Raw genomic sequence first — 27,290 nt, 5'->3', positions numbered from 1 at the left:
AATTAAGAATAAAAATAAATTATAACTCAAATTTAACGGTATAAAATTTAAAGAAATCATCACAAAAATAAATTTGAATTTTTATTAGTATATTAGCCCGTTATTAATTTACATGAAATGAGGTGTAATTAAAATTTTCACCTAAATTCTAATATCAAATAAGACCGATTATCATAATTTTAATAAAAATTTCTTTAGAGTATTTTTTAAAATATTAGTTTGGAAGGTAAATTATTTAAGTAAATAATAAATGGTTGCGGATTTGGAAGTGTGTTTGAAAGATAATGACCGGAGGGAAATAAATGAAGCAACGGACGAGCTCAAATGCTGAAGCTCCTGTGAACGGATAAAACAGACCGGAGAGAGAATATGGCGCTGGCAATGGCGCTACGTAGGCTTCCTTCTTCCGTTGACAGGCCCCTTCGTCACCTCCTCCATGGCGGCTCCTTCTGTTATCTGGTCTCTTCCTCATTCTCTTCACTCTACTTCCTCTTTTGTATTCATGTTTTTTCTTTTACTATGAATGAGCTGCTCACTACTACGAGGTGGAGAAATTTCAGTTTCGCAAATTAAGATCAGTTACTTTGTGTTCATCGTGTCTTTCTTTTTCATATCAAGAAACAGATGAAATCAACTAGATGGATTACTGTATAATTCGCAGTCTTATAGTTACAATCCTTAACCGTTTTATTGGTTTTGTTATTATCCTGTTAGTCTTCTTTGCCCAACGAAGCTGTCTATGATAAGGAGAGACCACGCGTTCCGGTAAATCGATGTCTCTTTTTCTTATCTTGTTTATACTCGCATTTCATGTCTGAATTTAGCTTATGGTAGCGTATTTTACAGTGGCCTAAGCAATTGAATGAACCGCTCGAAGTAATAGATCCGGAAATCGCGGACATAATCGAACACGAAAAGGCCAGACAATGGAAGGTAGAATAGTTTCTCTGTAGAAGTGTGCTATGTGGATTTTGATGGCAGTGCTAATTATTCCTTGCGTTGGCTGAAGAATTTGATGCTTATTTGTTCTATCAACATCATGAAATTAAAATCGGCTATGTTGTGATGAAACGAAATCCTATGGTACTAGTACTTTGCGAATTCATTTCATTGAAAGCTAGCTGAACGCTAAACTCGATCCATTTGAAGAATTTGCTTGGCTCAGGCTATTCCACTGGATAAATTATCTTCATATTTACGTTTTTGTTAGCTTTAGTTCCTTTATGTTAGTCAGCTAACCGCTGCCCTTCGTAGATGGTATTTTCATATATTTTTAGATTGAAGTGTTTTATTTCTCTTTGAAGTTCAATGTTTCAGTGGAACCATAATCAATTTTATATTTGAAGGGCCTGGAACTCATACCATCTGAGAACTTCACTTCCGTTTCCGTGATGCAAGCAGTTGGATCTGTTATGACTAACAAATACAGCGAAGGATATCCTGGTGCTAGATACTATGGAGGAAATGAGTACGTGGAAGCCATCATTAAAAAATTAATATCTTATTGTTATTTGATGGCCATAGCGTAAAGTAGCCAATAACATTTTTTAAATTCTCAACTTCAATTGTTTCCTGGTGCAGAACTGAAGATTTTGTTATTACTAATTTCAAGTTCTAAATTGTAGGTACATTGACATGGCCGAATCCTTGTGCCAAAAACGCGCTTTGGAAGCTTTTCATTTGGATCCAGCAAAATGGGGAGGTATTTGAAGTAATTGTGTGGGAATAAGGAGTGCCTAAAATCATTAGCTAGCATGTATATCTTAAATGAAGTGTCGTAATGCCATTGGTTTATGAGAGGTTCACATATGCATTGGTTAGAAATGTTTAACTGGGAAGTTTTCTCGGTATTTCACAAAAGGATTTTAATTGTCTATCCTCATTTTATTGCAGTGAATGTCCAATCTTTATCTGGTTCTCCATCCAATTTTCAAGTTTATACTGCATTGTTAAAACCACATGATAGAATTATGGCACTTGATCTTCCTCACGGTGGACATCTCTCTCATGGTTACCAGGTGCCTGTTACTTTCTAGAGAACTCTTTGTTGATATTAGCCTGTATATATATATATATATATATATATATATATATATTTTCAATTATATATTTCTGGTCAATCAGTTGATCCTGTAGAACCAGAGCAGCGCGATTTCATCGATAAATATCAGTAACATCTTGTTAATGCGTTCTGTTTCTCTGAGTTAATCTTGAACATTGTTGAAACTTATTCCTCTAACTATTTTACCATAAGAAAGATCCTTGTTCGTAAATAACTTTTTCGGCCCTGTTTAGTTAAAAATTAAAAAGACTTATTTTGTGTGATTGTGCAGACTGATACCAAAAAGATTTCTGCTGTGTCTATATTTTTTGAGACAATGCCGTACAGATTGGATGAGAGCACTGGCTATATTGACTATGACCAGGTATTATGAAATTTGTTCTCATGGCCCTTGTAGCTTCCCTAAATGGTCTCAAGCAAAATCCTAAAATGTATTGCCGATCAGACTTTTAATCATTTTCACTCATCAAATGTTTTTGAAAGTTTTACCAGAGTTTAATAATAGTTTAGCGGAATATGAAACTGCAGATTTGGACTTACTGGATTAGTCATATAATTCTAATCGGTGGAAATTGAGTAATTAAACTTTGTGAGTCCTGTCATTGACGCATTAAACTACTTATGGCAGTTGGAGAAAAGTGCTGCTCTTTTCCGACCTAAGTTAATAGTTGCTGGTGCTAGCGCTTATGCACGTCTATATGATTATGCACGTATACGCAAGGTAAATTCCTCGAATTTCATGTGTGTGACATGGTAGCATTTAAATTATATGGAAAGTTGTGGTCTTGCTCTGAAGCCACATCTTGGATGGTCCAAGGCTCACATCTGCTATCCCTCCCACAGGTCTGCGATAAACAAAAAGCTATAATGTTGGCAGATATGGCACATATCAGTGGATTAGTTGCAGCTGGCGTTATCCCTTCACCCTTTGAATATGCTGATGTTGTAACCACCACAACTCACAAGTCACTTCGTGGGCCACGTGGAGCCATGATTTTCTTCAGGAAAGGGGTGAAGGAGATAAATAAACAAGGCCGAGAGGTACTGTTATTTTGTTTTTCATAAGAAGTACAAATGGTATCCTTGCCATTAGTTTTTCTACTAATATTCATTGTTCTCACTATAGGATAGATTGATTTTTCAAAATTTTCTGAATTTCAAATCTACCGGCTATTATATGAAGTTATAACTAATAACGTCAATATCTCTTGCATTCCCCGAAGGTGCTATATGACTATGAAGACAAAATCAATCAGGCTGTCTTTCCTGGTCTTCAAGGTGGTCCGCACAATCACACAATTGCTGGTTTAGCGGTTGCGCTGAAACAGGTTGGCTTGATCATAAACATGTTCTTCTTATGAATTTTACTTGAAAATGTTCGTAGTTACCTTGTCTTATGCACCTACAGTATTGCAGCACTAGATTGTTGCACCAACTAGACTTATTCATACTTTTCAATTCCTAATGATAATACCAGGGAACTGATGGGAAATTATCCTACAATGAAGTGGGATGGAGAAAGTTATGTGAATGCGATCCCAATTATCTGTGAGGATGGGTTTCAAAGGGCTATATGGTCCAAGCCGATAACACTAACTCTATATGTAGGAAATGTCAATGTGAAAAAATGTATAAGAAAATTTGTAATTCTGAAATCATAATACCAGGCAATATGGAATTTCTGAAAATGGACATCAAAGAAAATGGTACCTAAAACTTTTACTCTCGTCTCTGCTTATGATTAATTGTAGATGTTTCTCATATAAAATAGTACCTAAAACAATCGCAGGCTGGCAGACAAGTTGACAAAAGTTGATGCGAAGAATTAGTTACAGTGACGAAATATTAGTAACCACTCTAATATAATCTTTTATGGATGTAGGCGACAACCCCAGAATACAAAGCGTATCAAGAGCAAGTTCTTAGGAATTGCTCAAAATTTGCAGAGGTATCTATATCTATTTCTATGAGATTGTCACTCAAGACATTTTCATATCAGGTACTGAGTTTAATTAACTTGCTGCGATATTTTGGCTGACTATATTCATAAAATAATGCAGTCTCTCGTTGACAATGGCTATGAACTTGTTTCTGGTGGAACTGAGAATCATTTGGTTCTAGTCAATTTGAAGAATAAGGTAAGAGACACTACTTTCTCTAATCTAGCCACTTGAAGAAACTTTCTTGCTTCCGAGTTCTTGATGAATTGAAATGCTTATAGTTAGCATAGCTCCGTGTTAATAGAGGACTAAAATTAAACTAATAATCTTATGTTTAGTTTTCCCTCAAGAAGATACTCTCAATAGAAAAGTAAACATTAGACTATTATTTAAAATAATTCCGTACAGGGTATTGATGGATCAAGAGTAGAAAAGGTGTTGGAATCAGTTCATATCGCAGCCAACAAAAACACTGTTCCTGGAGACGTCTCAGCTATGGTTCCTGGTGGTATCAGAATGGGTATAATATTCCAAAACTGAGAAACCCTTTTCTGATACGTTTCTATTACTTCAGCTGATATCCATCTATCATTCAGGAACTCCGGCTCTTACTTCCAGAGGATTTGTTGAGGAGGATTTCGCTAAGGTAGCAGAGTTCTTTGATGCTGCAGTGAAGATAGCTGTAAAGATCAAAGCAGAATCTAAAGGTTCCTAAAGATCTTTTTAATTTAATTTTACGGACACTTGGCATTTATTTATTCTGCCCCATTCTGGGGTAACTCTCCTAACATAAGATTTCTCATCTTGTTATACCAGGAACAAAATTGAAGGACTTCTTGACCACTATGCAGTCTACACCTTCCATCCAATCCGAGATTGAAAAGCTACGATATGATGTTGAGGAATATGCAAAGAAATTTCCTACAATTGGTTTCGAAAAGGAAACTATGAAGTACAAGAGCTGAAAAAGAAGTCATGTCTGGTATGAGATCATTATAGAAGATAACTGGATAGTTGTTTTCTTTGTTTCAAGGAAGACTCTTAAAGTTTGGAAGATTATAAATTCTTATAAAATACCTAAAAACAAAAACTATATATTTTTTTTAGTTTTGAAAAGTTAGGCTTAGCTTTTGAAAATTTAAAAAAGTTTAATAATCTTTTTAACGAGACAAAATAAAGTGGAATCAATTATAGTTATATATGTTTGCTGAGATCTGAAATGCTGGTGTTCTCTAATATGCGTGGAACAGGGATGAAGCAGTCAAGAAATGGTAGCGAAGAAATTAAAGGGCCATATGTCAAGTGTGTAAGTTCTAATTATTTTGAGTGCTTAAGTTTAGCAGATTTTGATTGGGCCTGAGATGTATATATGCATATTGAAGTTATCAAACAAAATAAACTGGTCTGGTACCAGCGACTTTCTTCCTTTCTCAATAGTTTGTCATAAGATGTTTATTTATAGCCTTTACTTTAAAAAACTAAAAAGTCAAAAATCAAGCATAAATTATTTTGATTTTAGATTTTTTTCAATAGAAACCTAAAAGCAAAATATCCATTGAAAATAAATGGGGCCGGGAATCCCTGTTTAAACCGAGAATGATGAGGAGGGTTTGGAAGAAATTTTTACTCTTAGATAAATGGGACCAAGAACGAGAATTCTTTTTTATCAAGTTCAAATGCATATGCAATTACATTTTTATGGCTTTTTACGATGACCTATTATATTATATTTAAGTTAATAATTCTAAAGTTTGCTATATTAAAAATTTAATTGTTTAGAAATGTGGTTGGTATAACATTTTTTTTTTCTATTTGTGAACATTATATTAGATTTTGTTTGTATTTTTTTAATAACTATATTGTGAAATGAAAAAAAATATGGAGAAAAATTTCCTACGAAGAACTCGATCCTTGCATTGCTCTCATCCTTACAAAAGCATATTCATTGTCGAGATTGATTTGTCCTCACAAAAATAAATGAGAAATATTATAGGGTTGAAAAATGAAAAAAAATGAAAAAAATGAAAATAAATCAACTAGTAACTGAGAATACAGGAAAAACAAGAAAATAAATCAACTAGTAACTGAGAATACAGGAAANTTCCCTTAGGAGATTAAAGTATATAGAAAAAAAAAAACCCAAATAATATAAGGTTTTATCACATAGTTTCGTTCGATTGTTTTATTGGTGTTAATTTTTTTTGTATTTACATAAATATTAATGGTTGATTTATAGTTACCTTAGACATAGTTGAATATTATACATTCAAGTGAAAGTTTGGTAAGGCCCAACGTTTCACCAAATTAAAAGCAAAGTTCTCAAAAAAAAAAAAAAAAAAAAAAAAAAAAAAAAAAAAAAAAAAANATCCACTACACGATGTAGAGCGGCACCGGCCAAAGCAATCACCAACAACAATAAGTTGTTTACAATGCAATTTTCTAAAGATTCATGGACAAAATAAAAATTGAGATAATACTTGTCTACGTACACGTGTCAGTATTTTTTCAATATTTACTCTTTGACTTTTATTTTTAACCTTGGTTTTACTTGCAGAAAAAATAAAAATTAAATACGGTTTTCATGGTAAGGATTAAGTTTTGTTGATGATGGTAAAGCCCGGTCCACCCCTCCAGCACAATCAAGTCGCTTCGGCTGGTGGTGCTGTTGAAACTGGAAGAATCCAAGCGATTTGCCTCTTGGGATCTACGCATCTGAGTTCGCGGCATAGATAAAATCTCGGCGGTGGACGAAATACACATTGGGCGATGGCTAGAGCTGGAGGAATTACTAACGCCGTAAACGTAGGGATAGCGGTTCAAGCTGATTGGGAGAACCGCGAGTTCATATCTCATATTTCAATTAATATTCGTCGTCTCTTTGATTTTCTCGTCCATTTTGGTAATCATCCTTGTTCCTCTCTATGTTCCTTTTGTGTTCTCTTACATTTATCTGTTATTGAGTGTTAGATCTCGTTATTTGATATTTGAACTTGACATTCTTGGAAATTTCCTTATATGAAATATCTGATTTGCTTTAAGTTGTTCTAATTAGTTTCCTTTTAAAAACGATGCATTGGTAGTCTGATTCTGGAACTTTTGATTCCTTCATTTTAAGATTGAGAATTGCATCCCATGGTTCTTGATTTTTTCAATGAAGCGATGTGATTGTTTTATCTTCCGGAAATTGGTTGGCTGAGCACCAACATGCCCTACGGGAATGATATGGAAATTAGAACTCAGTAGTGCTGTATTTTACTTGATGGTTGGTTTCTAGGAACAGGAATATCCAGGTTTCTAACTTATTTCCTTGTTCCATCAGAGGCAACAACAAAGAGCAAGTTGGCATCTTTGAACGAGAAGCTCGATACGCTGGAGCGGCGGCTTGAAATGCTTGAAGTCCAAGTCAGTACTGCATCTGCTAATCCATCTCTTTTTACCACTTAAATGTTTACTCCACCTTGTATAAAAAGAGATAGCCCCCTTGTATCTTTTATCTTGTTTTCGTTGGTGCAAGCAAAATATTAGGATCTTCCGATCTTGTGTAACCCAGTTTATGAGTTCAAATTGATAGTAAAGCCATATCTGTCTGGTGCTCGTGCTTTTATGCTGATCTACTTGAATTCAGATATATGTTGTGTGCTTAGACTAAGAATATTTACTATTATGATAAGAGGGAAAAGTATATTTGATGTCAATGGACCAAGATGACTGTTCGTTGAGCCTGTTACCATAGCATTGTTGCATTAGAACTTAACTTCTCCATGATTGACAAGATTTTCATTTTAGTTTCTTTGGCTCAACTTTGTTCATGTTTGTTTCATGGGATGTGATTTCTCAATAGCGATGCATTTCATAAATTCACCCAAGATTAAGTATAGGAATATGGATATGCAAGCGACCCAGATCCATTTGAATATGAACCTTCCTAGTATGGATATAGTTTATTATATCTCCTGAATTTGTTTGTCCAAACTCAAGAACTTCATAGCTGTTATTTTAACTTCGGTTTCTCCGAGGAAATAGAGAAGTCATTTCTTTACTGAAGTTTCACTGATGTAAGAACTTGGTCTTCCAATACAAGAAAAACGAGGGCAATTGTAAGAAAATTTCATTCTGAATTGATTCAGCAATATGAAAAAGGAACCAGTTCGTTACCACATCCTTGATTCTTCACGTCCTCTGGTTTTTGGATGCAAAACGAAGTATTAGGTAGAATAAAATCCTATAAAGCACAGCCCAACCAAGCATCACGAGCACATTTTCCCACTTTTTGGTTGAATCAGTTTTGATATGGAGACTCTCCAATATGTTGATACCAGTAATAACAGTCCCGTTCGATTGATTCCCGAAAAAAATGGAAGTCTGATACTCATTCATCAAAAGCCCTTCATATGGATATGTCATCGTGGAAATCTTGTTCATCCACTTCCAGTAAGGAGGAAGGTCGTGGCTGTTTAAGAAGTACCCACAAAACAAGAAAAAGAGGGCAGTGAAAGCAATCACAGCTGCATATCCCAAGATATAGTTCGGTACTACTGAGCTAATGAATACAACGAATGAGTTTGTTGAAAGAAGGGACATGTAGAGGACTATCAGGAAGTATATGAAAGATCCTCGAAGTTTCAAAGCAAACCAAACTATCCCAGCATAGACCAGAGCTTGCAGGGCAAGAAAAGGCAGGTGAGTAAGCAGCCCAGCTATGGTGTACGATGATGCTCTGTAAGCATTGTGGGAAGTTTCGCGGATGAAAATGAATCGTTCTTGTATGAATGCTGGGACAGCATCATTGGAAGAGAAAAAGAAGAGACAGACGGTAAAGATGAAGAAGCTGAGACGGTCTGTAATTCCTTGGGTATTCTCTTTAGGTTTCATAAACATTGTAGCCATCATAAACCCCATAACTGTGAGGACCATCATCCTTGAGAGGAACAGCTCGGGGGTTCTTGAGATGATATTGAAATTTCTACGCATAAGAATCCAGGTCTCAGAGAAGAATGAGTTTGAAATCTTTTTGCCAAGGTTATTGTGAAGAGTTGGAGCAGATTTTGAACCGATATTTGAAGTCAGGTAGTCATTTTCATTCACTGTGTAATCACTGCTATGAGGTGTTGGTGTGCCATGCAGGACATCAGATGAATATGCATAAGAAGCAGACGAACTGCAAATCAAGAAAAACTGGAGATTATAGTTCTGAGTAGTAGGCTTTGATGCTGTTTTGAATGGATTTTAACAGTAATGTTAATGAAATGCAACTTGTAAGCAATTGAATTGCGGTTGATTGATTTGATGTACCTCATTTGATTATGCAGCTTTGCTCCTTGTTGTCTTTGTGGCAGCTTCAATGCCTGCATAACCACACTATTATTCGCACTCCATGATCTTGATGTATTATAAGGGCTTCTCAAACTATGACCGTAATCATTCAACGCACGGGAATTAGTTTGCAAGTGGAGCCGTTTTCCAGTTATAATGTTGCTCGACTTATCTACACCAGACTGAAAAGATGAAGTCGGCGAGGCTTGTATGGTAGAAAGTGAAATCTCTTCATCAGTCAAGTGGGGTGGTTTAGTTCCTGTTCTAGCGAACTCAGCGAGTGCCTCCACTCCAAATTCAGATTGATCATATGCTCGAATAACATCCATAAGATATTCAATTGGGCTTTCTCCTTGAGGTACTTTTCTCTTCATTTGACTGAGATGGTGATTAACATCCTTTGGTGGCCCTTGAAACATAAGCTGCCCTCGAGCAAGGATGATGAGATGGTCAAAGAATGATAGGATTCGAGACGATGGCTGGTGGATTGTAAGGATCACAGTGCTGCCAGTGCGAGCTATGTTATGAACCTTTTCAATGACACTATAAGCACTGGTGGAGTCTAGTCCTGAAGTTGGCTCATCAAGGAAGAGCAGTGATGGCCCATGGATGATGTCCACCCCAATTGATACTCTTCTTCGTTCGCCACCAGACACCCCTCTTGTTCCTTCATCTCCAATATACGTGTTTCTAGCCGACTACAACCAGCAACCAGTAAATTCATTGGTTAGATATTGAAATATTGCAAGAACAGAAAAAGGAAAAAGCCAATGATCTGCTTACAGATAACCCAAGCTGCTCAATCAAGTTCTCCACCCGATGTATTTTTTCACTCGATGGAATTGAACCTAGCCGGAAGTCTGCCGCAAACATCAGAGTCTCGTAAACAGTGAGCTTGGGGAAGAGTCTGTCATCTTGCATGATATATGCAGAAGTTCTTTTAATCAAACCTGGGCTCATTTCCATGCCATCCAAGGAAACTCTACCCTTCAGGCTTCCACTTGCAATTCTTCCCGCGAGACCATCCAAAAAGGTAGATTTTCCAGCCCCACTGGGACCTAGTACTGCGGTGACACTTCCTTTTGGTGAATACCCCGAAATTCTGTGCAACAAGTCTACTTCTTGCTTCACAAGTTTCCCTTCATGTTCCTTGTCTTTTATCACAGTATAAGTAAGGTCGTAAAACTCAAGCCCACCATTAAACTTTGCAGTTCTTCCAATGTCAATCGTTGTATCACGACGTTGGCCACCACCACCATGTGCCATGTTTCCTGTTTAGTGTAGCGAGCTTTGTAAGAATGAAAACTAAAACAGCATTGAAAAAGGGAGATGAAGGATTTCAGGTACGTTTTATTTTCCTTCTTTGGGCGTTTCCCAATTTTTTGGCTTAAGGAGGCCGAAGGGGAGTTAAATGGAAGCTAAGGCTAGGTGGGTCAGCGTAGAAGAGGAGAAAAATCCAAAATGGGTATCAAATTCCATTCTTTGAAGAATCCGTAGGATATCGTATTGGTTCACAAAGAACAAGAAACTTTCTAGTTTTCTTCATCGCCTGGTTTTTGGCTTGTGCCTAGCGTCTGTGTTTTTCATTGGAATTCCTGTTGGGATTAACATCCCAACGACAGGTGGGATTTGGAGTTTGTCATTTGTGACCACGACAGCATTGCAACAACGTTTTGCTCTCTGTCATCAGTGTAGGAAAAATCTGTCTACATTGGCAGTAAACAAAAGGAAAATACAGTTTACAATCTTGAAGCAATGAGGTCGTTATTATGTTATCTATTTGATTATGAACTTGAATATATGTTGCAATTTAAGTTCTACGGTTAAATTTGTCAGTAGTTCTTACAGGATTGGACTGCACTTTACTGACTGCTCTACCTAGAGAGGCTCAACTCTAAGGTAAATATTGAGTTCTTACCTGAACTAAGGATCTAGTATTAAATTTGCTGTAAATGTTGATTTGTATTGTACCTAAATTACATAATGTAGATTACAAATATTATCATATTTACTTGATGTGACAGAAACAATATTGAAGAAATAAATTAAGATGAAGAAGATAAGCTTGATGAACTTTCATATGAATGTTCAGAAGAACCTCTAACTTTATTATATAACATCTTTTCCTCATAGATACCTTTAGTTTATGGCTTACATAATGATGAAGTTTAACAGAGTAAGGTTATCTAGAAGGCGAACAGCCAGAAGGGGTCACAGCACCAGCAGCACTGGTCAACGAGACAGCAGCAGCATAGCGCAGCAAGACTGCAAACCATGAATAACTCCCCAACAAGAGAAAGGAAATGTTAAGTTGTTTAAACAGAGGAAAATGAGTAAGATTTAATTTAAGTGGGGTTGGTTGGATTATTGAAATTACCAAGCCTCCAGGCATCCCGGTCCCTGCGGAGGAGCGGCTGCATAGTGTGGCGGCGCCACCACCGGAGGCGGTGGCCCCTGATAGTAACCTCCACTGTAGTAGGGATAAGCGTACTTGCTATGGCTCTGGCTCTGGCTCATCTTAGCAAAGCTTGTTTGGTCTTTTGTTTTGCCGATGGATTGATCGATCAGTTGATATCAGCATTTGGCTTTGTGTTGGTTTCCATCAGAAAGTCGCCCAACGTGGTGAAATATTGGTGACAGGTGCCCATTCTTGCCGCCTCCAGAATAAACGTGTGACATATCCCATAGCCGAAGATTCAAATATTTAAAATTCAAAAAAAAAAAAAAACTATTAGATATAAAATTAAATTACAATAACAGTGAGATTCCACCTCGATAGAAGAGGAGAACGAAACATTTTTTGTAAGGGTGTGGAAACTTCTATCTAGCAGACACGTTTTAAAATTGTGAGGCTACGATAAGTAACAAGTCAAAACACACAATATCTGTTAGCGGTAGACTTGAACTATTACAATAATATTGTGTCACAATTGAGATAAATTTAGTAAGACGATTACAAGCAACAAATCACTTACAAGACCTGAATTGACAGAACATGCTCTAAATCTCCCAAGCTTATTATATGATCACCAAGAGGAATCACTCTTTTTCCATATTCATCAGCCATACTAATATGGTTACAAGGATCCACCAATATGCTGCCTTCAGCTGCTTGCTGTCTCTTTACATGCAAGCGCTCAAAGCCAATCAGCTGCCGTTGAGGACTGCCTCTCAAGACCTTTGGAAACTCAGAGAACAGCATCACCACATGGCTCCCATCAAACTCACCAATGTTGGTCACTGATAACTTAACGTAGAATCTCAGCAAATCACAGGATTCTACGTCCTCAACTTCCATATAACTCACATGAGATACTATTTTTTTGCTAGACTTTGCCTTAAAATTCCCTAAAAGACTCAACTTCTGTGGTGCTGATAACAACTTATACTTGAAACTTGTATAACTCAAGCCTTGTCCGAATCCATAGACTCTATCTCCTGTGTAGAATCGATATGTTCTACCGGGGTAACCACGAGATGGGTCGGCTCTCATGTGCATATCGTTCATAGGAACATTAGTGAATGACTGTGGATACCATGTTACAGGCAATCGTCCACCTGAGAATTCATCAAGAAGAATATCAAGTGGCTTGTGTGCTAACTATCAGTAGTAATCTTGTGAAGATACAAACCTGGGTTGATGTCTCCAAAGATGACTTCAGCTAGAGCTTTTCCACCAGATTCTCCGGGGTACCCGATCCAAAGAATGCTTGCAATTCTTGAGTCCTTTTTAGCGAAAGATATATCAAGTGGCCCGCCACCGGTGAGCACGAGAATGATCGGTTTCTTACTTACCGATGCCAAAGAAGATATGAGGGTCATTTGTTTACCGGGTAGTACAAGACTAACTCGGTCTAGATCTTCGTGTTCTTGAGATAAATCAAGTCCAGCCACTACAATAACAAAATCAGCTTTTTTGGCTATAAGAATTGCTTCATCGAATCCATCATCTGATGCACAAGACACGTCGAGGCAACCCGATGCGAAGAATATCGTTTCAACATATTCTTGAAATCCCTCAAGAGGACTCATTGGGCTGCAGGGAACTCCTGATCAACAAAACAAATATTGTGATTGCTTTAGCTCACCAAGATGAGTGATTACAGAAGGAACAAAGCAAGCATATAAAGCATAACCTACCTACATAATCTCCAAGCAAATTGCTCACATTGTTAGCCAAAGGTCCAATAACAGCTAACGAAGAAATGGCATTCTTATTCAATGGAAGAAATCTATTTTCATTCTTCAAGAGCACAATTCCTTGCCTTGCAGCTTCAAGAGCCAGAGTTTTGTGTTGTTCAGTGCAAACATTTTGTGCTCCCAGCTCCCCAAACTTCCCCTCTCTTGGATCCCCATCAAACAGACCAAGACGGATTCGAACCGAAAACAGATTGAGGAGAGCACGATCTATCTCTTCTTCTTTCACCTTCCTCTGATCGACCGCGGATTTAGTATTCCGAAGCATGAATGTTCCACAGTTAATATCCATTCCTATAAGCAATAACGTTCTTATCATGACTTCAATGACATAGAGGTAGCTAATCCATGGCAGGCATAGCAATACCTGCTTTGAGAACATCAGCTATAGCATCCTCACGGTTGTTGGTGTAATTTTGATATTCAAAAACTGTAGCTACTGCATCACAGTCTGAGGTGATGTACCTTTATTTGATTGAAACAAGGGATAAACCCAAAACAGGTTATTAACTCGTTCATATAGAGAAGTGGATAGATATTCAAAGTTCCAAATCCAGGGAAGTGTTTACCCTTTGAAGCCCCAATCAGTTCGAGCTTTCTGAAGAAGTTCGGGCTTCGCACATGCAGGCACCCCATTAACCGCATTGTAAGAACACATCAAACAGCTAGCCTTTCCTTGTTGAACACAGCTTCGGAATGGTGGTTGATATGTATCCACAAGGTCTTGCTCTGTTACCTACTAAAACGAGGACATTCAATTATGTTGTACCAATAGCGGAAACAAGATCGAATGTACACACTTTTACAAACAGAAATTAAATAAAGAGACAGATTTACGTAGTTCGGAGAGAAGAAATTCCCCTACATCTACATGTAGCAACCAATCTTTATAATCAAAGTGTTTACAAGTGAACATCTATCACAGCAAAGCTGATTTGGCTTTAACCTCACAATAAGAATCAAGATGATTATGTATAAACAGTTGAGATCATAGTGGGTTGTTTCAAATCTTGATCAGGAACCAAATTACTCGAATGAACAAAGCTAAAATTGGTTGATGAACTGCGAGAAAGAAAGGAAATCTTACCACAGAATTGAAGGTATACCTAGTGAAATTCTTCCATTTCTCCAAGTCGTAAGCAGTAAGATGCTTGCAGCAAGCGGAGACCATTAAACTTTCCATCCCATCATCTTCCTCCATTGGACCAATTTCACGTTCTCTCCTCCAATTCCCGCTCTGAAGGCCTCTCACGAACTCAATCGAATAAGCCGAGACGACCATGGGGTCTTCACCGGGAGTTTCCTGGCCTCTTCCCCATCTGGGATCCCTAAAAATGTTGATGTTAGGGGCCCAAATTGTTAACCCACATTGCCCAACATTGAACATTGCTCTAGCCTCGACTCCGATCGCCGACCCAATTAAGTACCATAGAGTCCTGTTAAATGAAGCGGCAGTGACGAGGACTTGTGGAAAGGTCGTGGCCGAACTTATGGGGCCGACGAAGGACACACCGGGACCGTTGGTGGCTATGCCGTGGAGCCCCTCGGACCACCACTCGTATGAAGGAATGCCGAGCCGAGGAATGGCAGAGGCGTTATTTGAGAGCTGTTGGATCTTTTCTTCGAGAGTAAGCAAGGAGACTATGGACTGAGCTCTGACTGTGACGGAGAGGGATTTGTTGCAGAAGGGATAAGGACTATTAAGAGACGGATTACATGGAAACTGGAGCTCTGAGGATGATATGGAGTTGATGTTGCAGAACTGGAACAAGATGAAGAAGAAGAGGATCGATTTCCGCAAATTTGACATATCTTAGCATGGGATCTTAAGAATTTTGAGCTCCAAGAGAATGAAACAGCCAGTGGAGCTTAATGAGCAGTCATGGCCGCCATTGATTCATTCAATCGCAAGAACAGTAATTTTCCTTTTTTCTTGAAATGGGTCCATTACAGATGAAGTATCTCATTCGGTATATTCATGAGATGTAGAGATGGACGATTGCGTTGAAGCATTTGAATTGCAGCGGGCGATGGAACCATCGACTTCATAATTATATCCTAATATAAAAATGTGATGATCCAGATTTCCCAATCCGGTGACTTCGAATCTCAAAAAGGCTTAAAATCTTTGATTTGCATCAAAGTATCGATCGGATCGAAAATAGATAATAAGTAGAAGAAAACATTGGATTAACAATATGATCAAAGCCGGAAAGAGAATCTGATAAGGATATGGGCCAATATATATTGTTAATGAAAATGGGCCAAAGATTGTGTGAAAACAGGCCAAGATTGGGCCACGATATATTGTTATTAAAATGGGCCAAAGATTATGTTAAAAACGGGTTAATATTGGGCCACGATATATTGGCCCAAATATTGTGTTGAAAACGGGCCACGATTGGGCCACAATATATTGTTACTGAAAATGGGCCAAACAATGTGTTGAAAACGGGCCAAAATTGGGCCACAATATCTGTTACTGACAATGGGCCGAAGATTGTGTTGAAAACGGGCCACAGTTGGGCCACAATACATGTTACTGACAATGGGCCAAAGATTGTTGAAAACAGGCCAATATTGGGCCACAATATATGTTACTGAAAATGGGCCAAAGATTGTGTTGAAAACGGGCCACGATTGGGCTAGCAGTTAGTAAATCAAATCTAACCAACAGGCCCAAGCGGTACACAACTTAAAACCGTGTGGCGTATCGGATATTAAAATGACGTGGATAAATACCCATAAATGAGAAGACTTTATAGTTCATTTTTCTTTCCTTATTTTCATTTGCAGCAGATGTGGAAGAATTAATTTTAAGATTCAAACAATAAACATTAATTTTACATTATTCTTTTAATAAAAATATAAAAATTGTCAAAAGTGCCCTTTTTCTTCTATTATTGCTGAACTGGCATCCATGATTGAATTAATTTCATTTAAGTTCATGTATTTCTAGATTTAAACAGTAAAGCTCGTGGTTATCTCATCTTACGGTTGGATGTAGATTCAAAATTCACAAGTCCTCGCCTTAAAATACAAATTCGACATGCTTTAACTCTTACCTCCTTATAGACCCACGATCGTTCCTTTAACTAGCCAATGTGACACTCTTTCCTAATGATCCTCGTAATAACATTAGAGAAGGAATAGTAAGGGCATCATTTTGAAATGTCATATCGCTCTCGAAGGCACAGATGCAGAAGAAAACAGTCAAACAAAATGCCAAGATTGAAATCATAATAAAATACAAAACCAGCTGTAAAATTAAATCATTGAACTTGGTGTTGTTTTGTTCAAACAAGGCATACAACTTGTTTGTATCTCAAACTTCAACTACACAATTATTTAATGCCATCTTTTATTTTATTTTTCTCTGCTCCTTCCTTTTTTCTGATGGGTACCGTTCAAAATCCCATAATTTTGAGAGCTTTTCCACATTAATCATCTCAAGAACACAAACTTAATGCTGAGATAGAAACCCAAACATGTTCATCTTAAATTCAATCACAAAATTGCATGAATTCAAGTTTGTGGATCACAAGACTGTTGAGCTGTGGATGAGCCAAACTTATATCTGATCGAGAACTATCTGACATTTTTGTCTTCAAAACTGTTTGGCAGAGTTATTATGATGAAGGCTACGGAAAAGTTGAAGCTAAGCTACTATTGAACTGACATAAATAATTGGACACACACAACATCATGTTTTTTTTTTTGTTTTTTTTTATGAGTATTCCAACATCCAAACGCCGTTCAAAAGATTCAAATCTGAGAGTCAATGAAATATGGGTTTGGGCAAAAGTTCAAAAAGAAAAGGAAATGAGCTCGTTTATCTTATTGCTGTCATGTTTGATGTTCTTATTATAAACAAAACCCTAAATATTCTATGCATGTGGTATAACAAAACCCTAAAACCCTAAATATTCTATGCATTATGGTATAACAAAACCCTAAAACCCTAAATATTCTATGCATATGATATAACAAAACCCTAAAACCCTAAATAATCTATGCATTGCATCATTTTGTTTGGATATTGCAAATCTTTCCCAACCAATCACTTTCTTGCCAAATTTGTTCTTTCAAAACACCCATCTTCAGATATGTTTTTTGTTTTTCTGTTTTCTTCTAGGTCGGGTCAAAGTCAAAGTCAAAATTCGATGCTAAGTTCCAAAATATTTCTAAAAAAGATTACTTTAAAAGATTTGTCATTCATGTTTTTAGTAAGACAAACCAAACATGTTAATAATTCTTTTTAAGTAATATGCGAAATGAGAAATTTAAACCTTCGTTTCGAGATCACAGATGGATTATTGTTGAGCTATATTCTTTTAGCTTAAAATAAAAGGTTTACTCAAAACATAGATTAAAGAAATTTCAATCCAACAAACATTAATGCTTAAGCTGGTTACCGTTGCCACGTGATGCTGACATGGCATCCACGTGAGCATACTAGTGAAAAATAATAATAATAAAAAAAAAAAAGATAATGGAAGAATGGAGTGGGGGTTGGTGATGCCAATTTCAGAGGGCATTATATTAATATTCAAAAAGCTAACGGCCTTTTCTTCTCAATAATGCTCCGCCCGACATAAAATACTTACCTTACCACCTCATCAACTTTACAACATATCAAAATTGCACCCCGAACTATAATATTTTAATGCATGTTTATACGTAAAAAAAACCCCACATTTATATGTATATATAATATGCAGTTCATACATTATTGTTTTCACTCGTTTCTTAATTAAAAAAAACGAGTGATACCCATTGAGATAAATACATAATATCATAAACAATCGAGTTAGGTTAAACTTTTATAATAAATAACCTATCCTAATACGAATATAAATAGTCATATTATAAAGACGATAATCAAATTCTTGCCTGATTAGGGTCATCATAATTAAAATATATTATTAATTTTTAAAAAAATAAGAAAAATTGAAAAAAAAAAAAAACAACCTGGGACAGGGATACTATTACAGGATGGTGTTTTTTTTTTTTTTTTTTTTTTTTTTTTTTTTTTTTTTTTTTTTNAGCTATCTTGAGTTGTTTATTTGAATAAAGAGAACAAAATTTGTCTGATTGATAAGTTGGGTGAAAGAGACATAAATTCACAGGCGAGAGAGAAAATCTCAAAAAGTAGATTCCTTTTTTTTTTTTCTTTTTTTTTTTTCTTTTTTGTTTCCATAGGCCCTAGCCGGCTAGGCCTACCCTCAGTCAGTACATCACCATCATTTTCTTTTTCAAATAACCCTTCCTTTTTCCTTTATAATGTTTATAATATTTCCCCAACTTGGTGCAATTCCATGTTCTACTACTCTGTTTTGCACTTTCTTCACACCCAAAGAGGGAAGAAAATGGAGCTCACTCAATATGGTTTCTTAGAGGAGTTATTAGCTTCAACGCCTTGGACCTCCTCCTCCTCCTCCTCCTCCTCCTCCTATTCAAATGGGTTCAATGATTTCTTCCCAAATGGCTCGAATTTCAGTTCTTTTGAAGAAATTCCCCAAATGGGTACCTCTATTTCACCCCATTTTCCCGGTTTTCAAACGCCTACTGACTTTTCTTTCGCCGACCAACACCTCTACGGCAGTTTTCTTGAAGGCTTTGCATTACCGGAGGTGGATTCTTTATCGTACACTAAGAACAACGAAACCCCACCATTTGTTTCGCTAGAGGAGATTAGTGATAAGAACAGTGGTTTCCCTCCGACGGCGATGGAGGAGGAAGAATTTGGTTTTATGGAGTGTGAAGCGGCACCAAATGTTTGCAAACAGGAAATGGAGGTAATGGGTGGGCGTGAAACTAATGATTCTAAAATGGGTGTGGCAGAATTGGGGAAAAGAAGAAGCAACAAGGCTAAGAAGCTTGATGGACAGCCTTCGAAGAATTTAATGGCGGAAAGAAGAAGAAGGAGACGGTTGAATGATCGGCTATCAATGCTTAGAGCAATAGTTCCTAAAATAAGCAAGGTCAAAATGAATCCATACCTTTTTCTTGTTCTGTTCTTTGTGTCTTCATAGAAATTTCCATGATTTTTTCTGTACTTTTGCATGTAAACCAGATGGATAGAACGTCTATTCTTGGAGACACGATCGATTACGTGAAAGAGCTGCTTGAAAGAATCAATAACTTGAAAGAAGAAGATTCAAAGCATGCAAGTCTAAATGGGATCTCCAAAGAAAGGAAGTCCAATGAAGTTCTGGTGAGAAATTCGTGTCTATCACTGTTTAGTTTCAGTCCGCCATTGTTGAGTTAATGATAGCAGTTTTGTTGTCGCACAGTTCGACGTTGAAAGGAAGGAGATGGAGACTCGGATCGGCATTTGCTGTACGACGAGGCCAGGATTATTGCTATCCACCGTCAACACATTAGAGGCATTGGGCCTAGAGATTCAGCAGTGTGTTATTAGCTGCTTCAATGATTTCTCAATGCAAGCTTCTTGTTCAGAGGTTTTGTTTCTTTCAATATCTTTCAATATCTGGCCGTCTCTTTTTCTGAATGAAACAATGTTGGTTCTTTTTCTGTGTCAGCAGGGAAGTTCTCAGAAAGCAGTGCCAAGTTCTGATGATATAAAGGAGGCATTGTTCAGAAATGCAGGCTATGGAGGAAAGTGCTTGTAGTGAAGAACATTCATGGCGTTCTTCAAATAACTGATCTGGAAGGCTTTTTCCAATAATTAATCGCGATTAGACTTTGATATACTGAAAATGTCACTCCAATAATGTACTGAACCAGATGAACTAAAGAGTTCCATTTCTTATGATAATAGCTTGTTCTTGTTTTCCAGACTCTTTCATTACTCAACTGTACAATCAATTAGCAAAGCCCCAACGCCTTCATAAAACTGTGGTTTACATAGATTACACCTTCTAAAATCTGATTATACACATACATGAATGGATGTTTTCATATTTCATCTTCATTTTCGCTATCGACATTGTCATATAAATTGTCGTCGAATTCGGGAGAATCATTCATGCCATTGGCTTGCAAGTGTTGTAACTGATGGATGGCATCCCTTGCATCAGAAATCAGAGCATTTTTAGCAGCTCTGAGATCATTAGTTCTTTCAGCATGGACTTCCTTTAAGCCCTTCTCTTCGGAGATGCATTTTTTTGTGCATTTTGCCATTGATTTTCTCTTTGCCTCCCTGCAATGTAACTGGTCGATATACTTCTCGTGCAAGGCTTTGTTCTTGACCTGTTTCAGTACCGGTGGACTAACGACTCTCTCAACTGAGCTGCTAAATCTCGAAAGGGGCTTCTTGTGATTTGACAAGGATCTCTCATGGAGGAATCCTTGGTTTCCCTGCAAATCCTTGGTGATAGAGAGTTGTTTACTAGGTAGAGGAGAATGGTTAGAGCGATTAGCATTTGGCTCGAGTTGTGAGAACAAATCGGCCTCACTGCTAACGGCCCTCTGGAACTTCTTCTCCAACAAATATCTCACAGTCTTCTGCGCATTTTGGCTTCTCTGAGTCTTGCGGATAGGCTTTCTAGATTTCGCGCCATTAGGATTTAGAAGCTTATCCTCCGAAAGAGACGAGAGTTCAATTTGACATGATTTTGAGCTCTGTGTTCTGGATCGAGGTCGAGGTTGAGGAGGGGTCAAATGGTCGGAATGAACTTTATCAAAGCAATCTTGGGCAGACTTTCCAGGCACCTGTGAGTTGCAATCCACATAACACAAGGTTAAAAAGTAGATTTAGTTTCCTTTTTTCAACAGAATGATCAAAAGATATTGCCAGCCAGAAAAGTAGACTTCACGGACCTACTAACCAACTAAGGCAATGAACTTTCAAGAAGAAATTGAGAAACAGAAAAGAAACGTGGTAAAAAAAAAAAAATTATGAACACCCTAGGGCAATACTTAAACAGTGCATTTTTGTATTTACACCCCACGGGCCGTGTCATAAATAGGAAAACTACATCAGCTTCCATGTTAGAAATCCTGGCCCATTGCGAACCGAATGTTAATGGAAAAGGGGAGTTGATATCAGTATCTTCATTGAGTTCATGTCCAAGTTATCATTATCAAAATTAGCCATTGTTAATAAAAATTCAGGGGCTAAATAGACATACACTTGATGGTTCAGTAACTAAATTTGTAATTCGCCCAATAAAGCTCTTAAATACTATCAGCACAGCCAAAGTGTACCTTCTGAAGTGCAAAAAAAGAATACTGATACACTAAGTATAAACAGCTGCACATAGCACCACTAAGTATCAACACAATCCTATGCATAGCAACTTTTGTTCTAAAAGAGATCCAACTCGAATCAACCTCTAACACATTTCAATTCTCAATTATTTCTTAGAAAACTGTTCATAATATAATGCAAAAACAGTAGTGTATCAAATGTCTATTAGTGAAAACGATAGACAAGCAGTAGAGTAAGGCGTCAAATCTAATATCAAAAGCTAAAGAAGAGGAAATACCAGTTTGGAAACCTTCTTCCAAAATTGGGGAGTGGGCTTGGCAGCATAATAAGCTCTCTGTAATGCGGCTTCCTGTTCTTTAGTCCACCCATGTCTAATCCCAACCACACCATCCTCTCGCTTTCTTTTCCTTATAGCCACCGACTTCTTTTCCATTTCACCACCAACTACTTCTGTTCCCCCACCTTCTGTTGCAATACCCTCGTGATCAGCAGAATTTCCTTTCCTCCTCTCTCCTCCTTCTACCACATTTTCCTCATGTGAGCTTTCCCTCGTAACAACATTCTGGACATTCAATAACACTGTTTTCTTATCCGAACTCCTGGACCTCTCCCGTTTCCGGCTACTTTTCTCGAGAGCATCTTGCTGGCCCAGAACAATTTGGGGTTTGACGATACTTTGATGCCCCTCAACTTCATTATTGACTCTTGGATGCTTTAAATCTTTCGAACGCCCTCCGAGAGTAATTGAACTCTTCGAAACTTTTGTGTTCTTCCCATCAAGCGCATTGTCAATCTTCGACGCATAGGATAACCTAGAGGACCGTCTTGGACTTTTCATTTTCTCAATCCCATTTTCGAATGTCGAAGACTTTCTCGACCCTGTATTTGAATGCTTTAAATCTTTTGAATGCCTTTTGAAAGTAATTGAACTCTTTGAAACTTTTGAGTTCTTCCCCTCGAGCACATTGTCAATCTTCGGCGCACAGGATAACCTAGAGGACCGTCTTGGAGTTTGTATTCCTTCAAAACCGTCTTCGAATGTTGAAGACTTTTTCAACCCTGTATTTGAATGCTTCAAATCTCTCGAACACCCTCCGAAAGTAATTGAACTCTTTGAAACTTTTGCGTCCTTTCCCTCGAGCGCATTGTCAATCTTGGGTGCATATGATAACCTAGATGACCGTCTTGTAGTTTGTATTCCCTCAAACCGGTTTTCGAATGTCGAAGACTCTTTTGATCCTGTATTTGAATGCTTTAAATCTCTCGAACGCCCTTCGAAAGCACTTGAACTCTTTGAAACTTTTGAATTCTTACCCTCGAGCGCACTGTCAATCTTCTGCGCATATGATAACCTAGAGGACCGTCTTGGAGTTTGTATTCCCGCAAACCCGTCTTCCAATACCGAAGACTTCTTCGACCCTACATTTGAATGCTTCAAATCTCTTGAACGCCCTCCGAAAGTAATTGAACTCTTTGAGACTTCGGCGTTCTTCCTCTCAAGCGCATTATCAGACTTCGGCGCATGTGATAACCTAGAGGATCGTCTTGGAGTTTGTATTCCCTCAAGCCCGTTTTCGAATGCCGAATCCCTTTTTGACCCTGCATTTGAATGCTTAAAATCTCTCGAACGCCCTCCAAAATTAATTGAACTCTTCGAAACTTCTGCGTTCTTCCCCTCGCATGCATTGTCAATCTTTGGCACACATGATAACCTAGAGGACCGTCTTGGAGTTTGTATTCCCTCAAACCCATTTTCAAATGTCGAAGACTTTTTCGACCCAGAGTTTGAATCTTTGTTTTCACTCGAAACAACACTAGGTTTCTTCGATTTTTTCGGGGTATTTACAAGAACCGGTTTGGGGGTTTTAGGAGAAACATTCTTTGAAGGACTGAGACAAGTGTGGGAAGGGTGTACCTGGCGAATTGCAGAGTGAGAACGGCAGGGCTCCGGGAGCGTGGGAGGTGAAATGTCCTTCTTTTGAAGAAATCTCAGAGATCTTCGTGTAGAAGGGCATTCGTGTTTCCCTGGGGGTGCAGTAGGAGCAAGAAGCCTTGGAGATCTTCGTAGAGCTTTGATATCCACGGAGCTGGCGATGGAGTTTGAGCTGGGCATTCTCACAAACAGTTTGTAGGCATCCTTGGTTTGAATGTTAAGGAAATCCGCGCTACCACCAGGAAACTATAAAAAAAAAATAATAATAATAAAATAAAATACTATCGGCTTTATCATAGGCCCAATACTGACATTTTGTTGGGCTGCTTGAAATTAATTCTAGTGGACCAAAATCAATTTTTTTTAATCTTTCAACTAAATTTAAAAGGAAGAGAAAAAATAACAATAAAAAATAAATAGTTTGGGTTCTTTTTTATTATTCGGTATTATTGTATAAAATATTCCAATTTAGTTTCTTATATTTTTAGCATTTTTCTAATTTAATCTCACCTTGGTTGAATGTTAAAACATAAATAATAATAAACTGATACCTATAAATAGATCACATTTTCAAACTTTTAACGGGTTGATGTAAATAATTTTTACATTTTTTTTTTACTTGTGATACAACTAATATCAGTCATATATAGATTGACATTAAAAATTATCAATAATAGGTTACTAACGAAATTAATGACAAATAATCATTTACAATATTTTGGGTTGACATCATGTATCAATAAATGACAAAGGCTAATTTCTATTAAATTTCAAGAAATTAATTTCATAAATTTAAAAAACATAATATTATATTCAAGACGAAAAGTTTGAACCATTGAATTCTACAATAATGGAGGTGAAATACAAGTGTACAATAAACAGAGCTTCACAAGCACTGATTGAGGCAATGCATTGAAAGGGCATAATTGAAATTCCATACACCATAGGGGCAAAAATGACATTTTGCAGCTTAAGAAGTTTATAAAATCGTCTTTTTTACTTTTTCTCTTTTTGGAATGCGTTAAAAGAATATATATCCACAAAAAGATTTTATTTATTTATTTATTTATTTATTTATTTATTTACGGATTATAGGGAATTAATTAAAGATTTAAGCATCTAATAAACTATATGGAATTAGATGCCTACATCATTACTTTTATTCAACCCCAAGAACAACCCATTATTATAATCCACAGAGGAATTTTGTTTATTTATTAATTTTTTAATATTCGTAAATTAAAAAAATATTTTAATATAAAAAGAAAAAGTAGCTTTTTGAATAATATTTGTACCTAATTTGGTCACTAAGAGCTCCCACTACAACTGCTCATATTTGTATGCAAGTGGCTGTTTGAATTCGATATGCTCTGTAGTATCCCACTCTCTCCTATTACCTAATTTCCCTATTTTCCTCTTTATTTTATATATTATCTTTATTTTTTAATTTATTTTTCCAATATGACTTCAACTAAACAGTACCCAGTTTGATGCTTGTCGTTTTCCAATTTTATTTTTTTAATTAAATTAGTTCAAACGTCATTAAAAAAATTCCCAAAAAAGAAATTTCAGAATATTACTTTTTTAAGTGCACGGAATTTTTTTTATTGGGAGGATTAAGTGATGACAAAAATAATTCTAGCTGTGAGGATTAATGACGTGGCATGATAACTACCGAACACTTGGCATGTTCGAGAGTTTCTTAAAATTTGCTATGTTTGAGTAAGCATCCAAAATAAAATTAAGTATTTTTTTATCATTATTTGAAAGTGATTTTTACCATGTAAAATAAATGAATTGGGCTAAAATGATTTATATTATTAGGTTTTTTTTTTAAGATAAATGAAAGAAAAAGGGACATATGAAATTGAATGATTTAATTAAGATATGAGATTTGATTGATTGATTTGTGGGTCAATTAATGCGTAGAAATAGAAAATAAAAAGAAATTGAAATAAATAAAATGCCAAAACCAGGTTCTAGATGATAAGTGGTTGTAAGCAAGCACCCTGAAATCAACGTCCTAATTATAATTATTACGACTGGGGACAAAATACCATAATTAATAATTAATAATAATTTAAATATTAATGTCTAAAAGAAAAGTGAAGAAAATTAAATTATTTTAATTTTTAGTAAAGTGGTTGTTAATTATTAAGGGGTCTTTTAAGTGGTACGAAGGGGTTTGAAATGGCGGGTTTGTTGGGCGGTACGTGCGGAAGATGTACTTGGGAATATGCTCCATTAATCATGAGCATCAGAAGATTATTATTATTATATATTTTTTTTTTTTAAGGCGGTTTTATTTTTCCAACTTCCACCTTCGATCAAAATGGTCAATGGTTTGTGCTACGGATCATGAAGATCAACCAAAGTGCTCGACAATGAAATCTTCTCACGTTCAGAATTATCATTTCTATTACGACATTAGTAAAATGGATTTTACTGTTTGTCCCTTTTCAAGTCTAACTTTTTACCAATCACTTTTCACATTTTTTTTTTCACTCACATGTTGTTTTAGGAGGTTACCAATGTAAAATTGTTATAAATAAATTTATTTGGTCGAATATTTAAAATAATATTTTTTATTTTATTAGTTGTATAGTAATTTTAATTATTGTAAAATATTTTAAAGATCGCTTTCATTTGGATGTTTATCTATATTTTATTTATTCATGTGTTGATGGGTAAGTGTTTATCATCATTTTGAACTATGCCTTTTTCCCACGTCCCATAATCTCATCCTCATCGTATGCATACTTTCATTTTAAGATTAAAAAATGTCCACAAAATTGCAGTCACGATCTTTCTTCGTTCAAATGATTTGAAACGATAAATTGGTATCTATATATATCAACTAATGTGTTTATAGTGTCTTTGTTTTGATTTTCGCCATTTAATCCATAAACTTCGTGACTTAATGATTGGGCACTTCTGACTTGAAACTTTTTTTAATTAATTTGATAATAAAAAAATGTACCAGATTTCATTCTCCTCATTTTAATTCTTAGGTTTTACTAAATTAAATAAAATCGAGTCCATTAAAATTTAAAATTGAATAACATTAAAACGCTTTAATTTAAATTAAATCACATGGTATTCAGTTTTACATTTTTGTTAAATAAAGTTTTTTTTTTTTTTAATTTCCATAAATATTTAAATATGAAGTAAAAATAAATTATAAATTTTTAAATAAAATGAAGGTTCAATGTTTTAAACTTTTTATTTGACGATTTTTTAAAATTAAAAGAAATAGAAGGTATCTCGTTCTGTCTGTCTCGTCTGATTTGGAATATTTTCAGGTTGCTTGTACTTGATGCTGAAGTATGCTAATATTATTGGTTCTATCAAAATTAATAAGAATGATATATCCATAAAGCTTTCTTCTTCTTTAACAATTTATTTTCCATTTTTTAGTTTTTTTTTTTTTTACCCGAGAGAATTAAATATTTATGATAAGGGTGTGAAAACCTATCTATAGCTAAGGCGTTTTAAAACTTTGAGGAGAAGTCCTCGAAAAAAAATCTAAAAAAGACAATATATATTAGCAATTAATTTGAACGGTTACAAATGGTGTCAGAGTCAAATACGAAACAGTGTGTTAACAATATCAGAATCAGACACCAAGCAATGTGTCAACAATTTCAGAGTCAGACACCAAACGGTTGA

At 36.2% G+C, this 27,290-nt stretch overlaps 6 protein-coding genes across 9 annotated transcripts; 3 read left to right on the top strand and 3 right to left on the bottom strand.

Moving 5' to 3' along the window:
• The first annotated feature begins 302 nt into the window (after positions 1–302).
• LOC111782303 (serine hydroxymethyltransferase, mitochondrial-like) lies at positions 303–5,436 on the top strand. Its single transcript, XM_023663162.1, has 16 exons — positions 303–459; positions 715–765; positions 847–933; positions 1,347–1,468; positions 1,626–1,702; positions 1,894–2,018; positions 2,334–2,426; positions 2,691–2,783; positions 2,906–3,103; positions 3,286–3,390; positions 3,945–4,010; positions 4,123–4,200; positions 4,411–4,522; positions 4,599–4,709; positions 4,819–4,984; positions 5,253–5,436. The coding sequence occupies exons 1-15, from the start codon at positions 370–372 to the stop codon at positions 4,965–4,967; spliced, it is 1,557 nt and encodes a 518-aa protein (XP_023518930.1). The 5' UTR covers positions 303–369; the 3' UTR covers positions 4,968–4,984; positions 5,253–5,436.
• A 1,147-nt stretch (positions 5,437–6,583) lies between these two features.
• Positions 6,584–7,697, top strand: LOC111782026 (protein BRICK 1). Its single transcript, XM_023662791.1, has 2 exons — positions 6,584–6,901; positions 7,322–7,697. Exons 1-2 carry the CDS (start codon positions 6,769–6,771, stop codon positions 7,444–7,446), a joined length of 258 nt encoding a protein of 85 aa, XP_023518559.1. The 5' UTR covers positions 6,584–6,768; the 3' UTR covers positions 7,447–7,697.
• Positions 7,698–8,022: 325 nt separating this feature from the next.
• On the bottom strand, positions 8,023–12,031 carry LOC111782024 (ABC transporter G family member 17-like). Of its 4 annotated transcripts, none has more exons than XM_023662788.1 (5): positions 11,693–12,031; positions 11,453–11,580; positions 10,099–11,021; positions 9,295–10,013; positions 8,023–9,160 (listed from the first exon to the last, which is right to left on the bottom strand). In XM_023662788.1, exons 3-5 carry the CDS (start codon positions 10,579–10,581, stop codon positions 8,173–8,175), a joined length of 2,190 nt encoding a protein of 729 aa, XP_023518556.1. In that variant the 5' UTR covers positions 10,582–11,021; positions 11,453–11,580; positions 11,693–12,031; the 3' UTR covers positions 8,023–8,172. The 4 variants fall into 4 exon arrangements, with proteins under 4 accessions (XP_023518556.1, XP_023518558.1, XP_023518555.1 ...); XM_023662790.1 differs by having other exon boundaries at positions 10,099–10,586; XM_023662787.1 differs by having other exon boundaries at positions 10,099–11,580.
• A 148-nt stretch (positions 12,032–12,179) lies between these two features.
• Positions 12,180–15,668, bottom strand: LOC111782220 (probable beta-D-xylosidase 6). Its single transcript, XM_023663046.1, has 6 exons — positions 14,600–15,668; positions 14,082–14,248; positions 13,880–13,977; positions 13,456–13,806; positions 12,948–13,364; positions 12,180–12,873 (listed from the first exon to the last, which is right to left on the bottom strand). Exons 1-6 carry the CDS (start codon positions 15,320–15,322, stop codon positions 12,287–12,289), a joined length of 2,343 nt encoding a protein of 780 aa, XP_023518814.1. The 5' UTR covers positions 15,323–15,668; the 3' UTR covers positions 12,180–12,286.
• Positions 15,669–18,772: 3,104 nt separating this feature from the next.
• On the top strand, positions 18,773–20,311 carry LOC111781068 (transcription factor bHLH93). The gene is made up of 4 exons (XM_023661476.1): positions 18,773–19,496; positions 19,589–19,729; positions 19,809–19,976; positions 20,061–20,311. Exons 1-4 carry the CDS (start codon positions 18,831–18,833, stop codon positions 20,145–20,147), a joined length of 1,062 nt encoding a protein of 353 aa, XP_023517244.1. The 5' UTR covers positions 18,773–18,830; the 3' UTR covers positions 20,148–20,311.
• On the bottom strand, positions 20,252–23,869 carry LOC111781067. The gene is made up of 2 exons (XM_023661475.1): positions 21,966–23,869; positions 20,252–21,189 (listed from the first exon to the last, which is right to left on the bottom strand). The coding sequence occupies exons 1-2, from the start codon at positions 23,799–23,801 to the stop codon at positions 20,434–20,436; spliced, it is 2,592 nt and encodes an 863-aa protein (XP_023517243.1). The 5' UTR covers positions 23,802–23,869; the 3' UTR covers positions 20,252–20,433.
• Between the last annotated feature and the right edge of the window lie 3,421 nt (positions 23,870–27,290).

This window comes from Cucurbita pepo, chromosome LG19 (genome assembly GCF_002806865.2).
Source record: "Cucurbita pepo subsp. pepo cultivar mu-cu-16 chromosome LG19, ASM280686v2, whole genome shotgun sequence".
Taxonomy (NCBI): Eukaryota; Viridiplantae; Streptophyta; class Magnoliopsida; order Cucurbitales; family Cucurbitaceae; genus Cucurbita; species Cucurbita pepo.
Note: the sequence above shows the minus strand (reverse complement) of the source record. Positions and strands in the feature narration are given on the sequence as shown.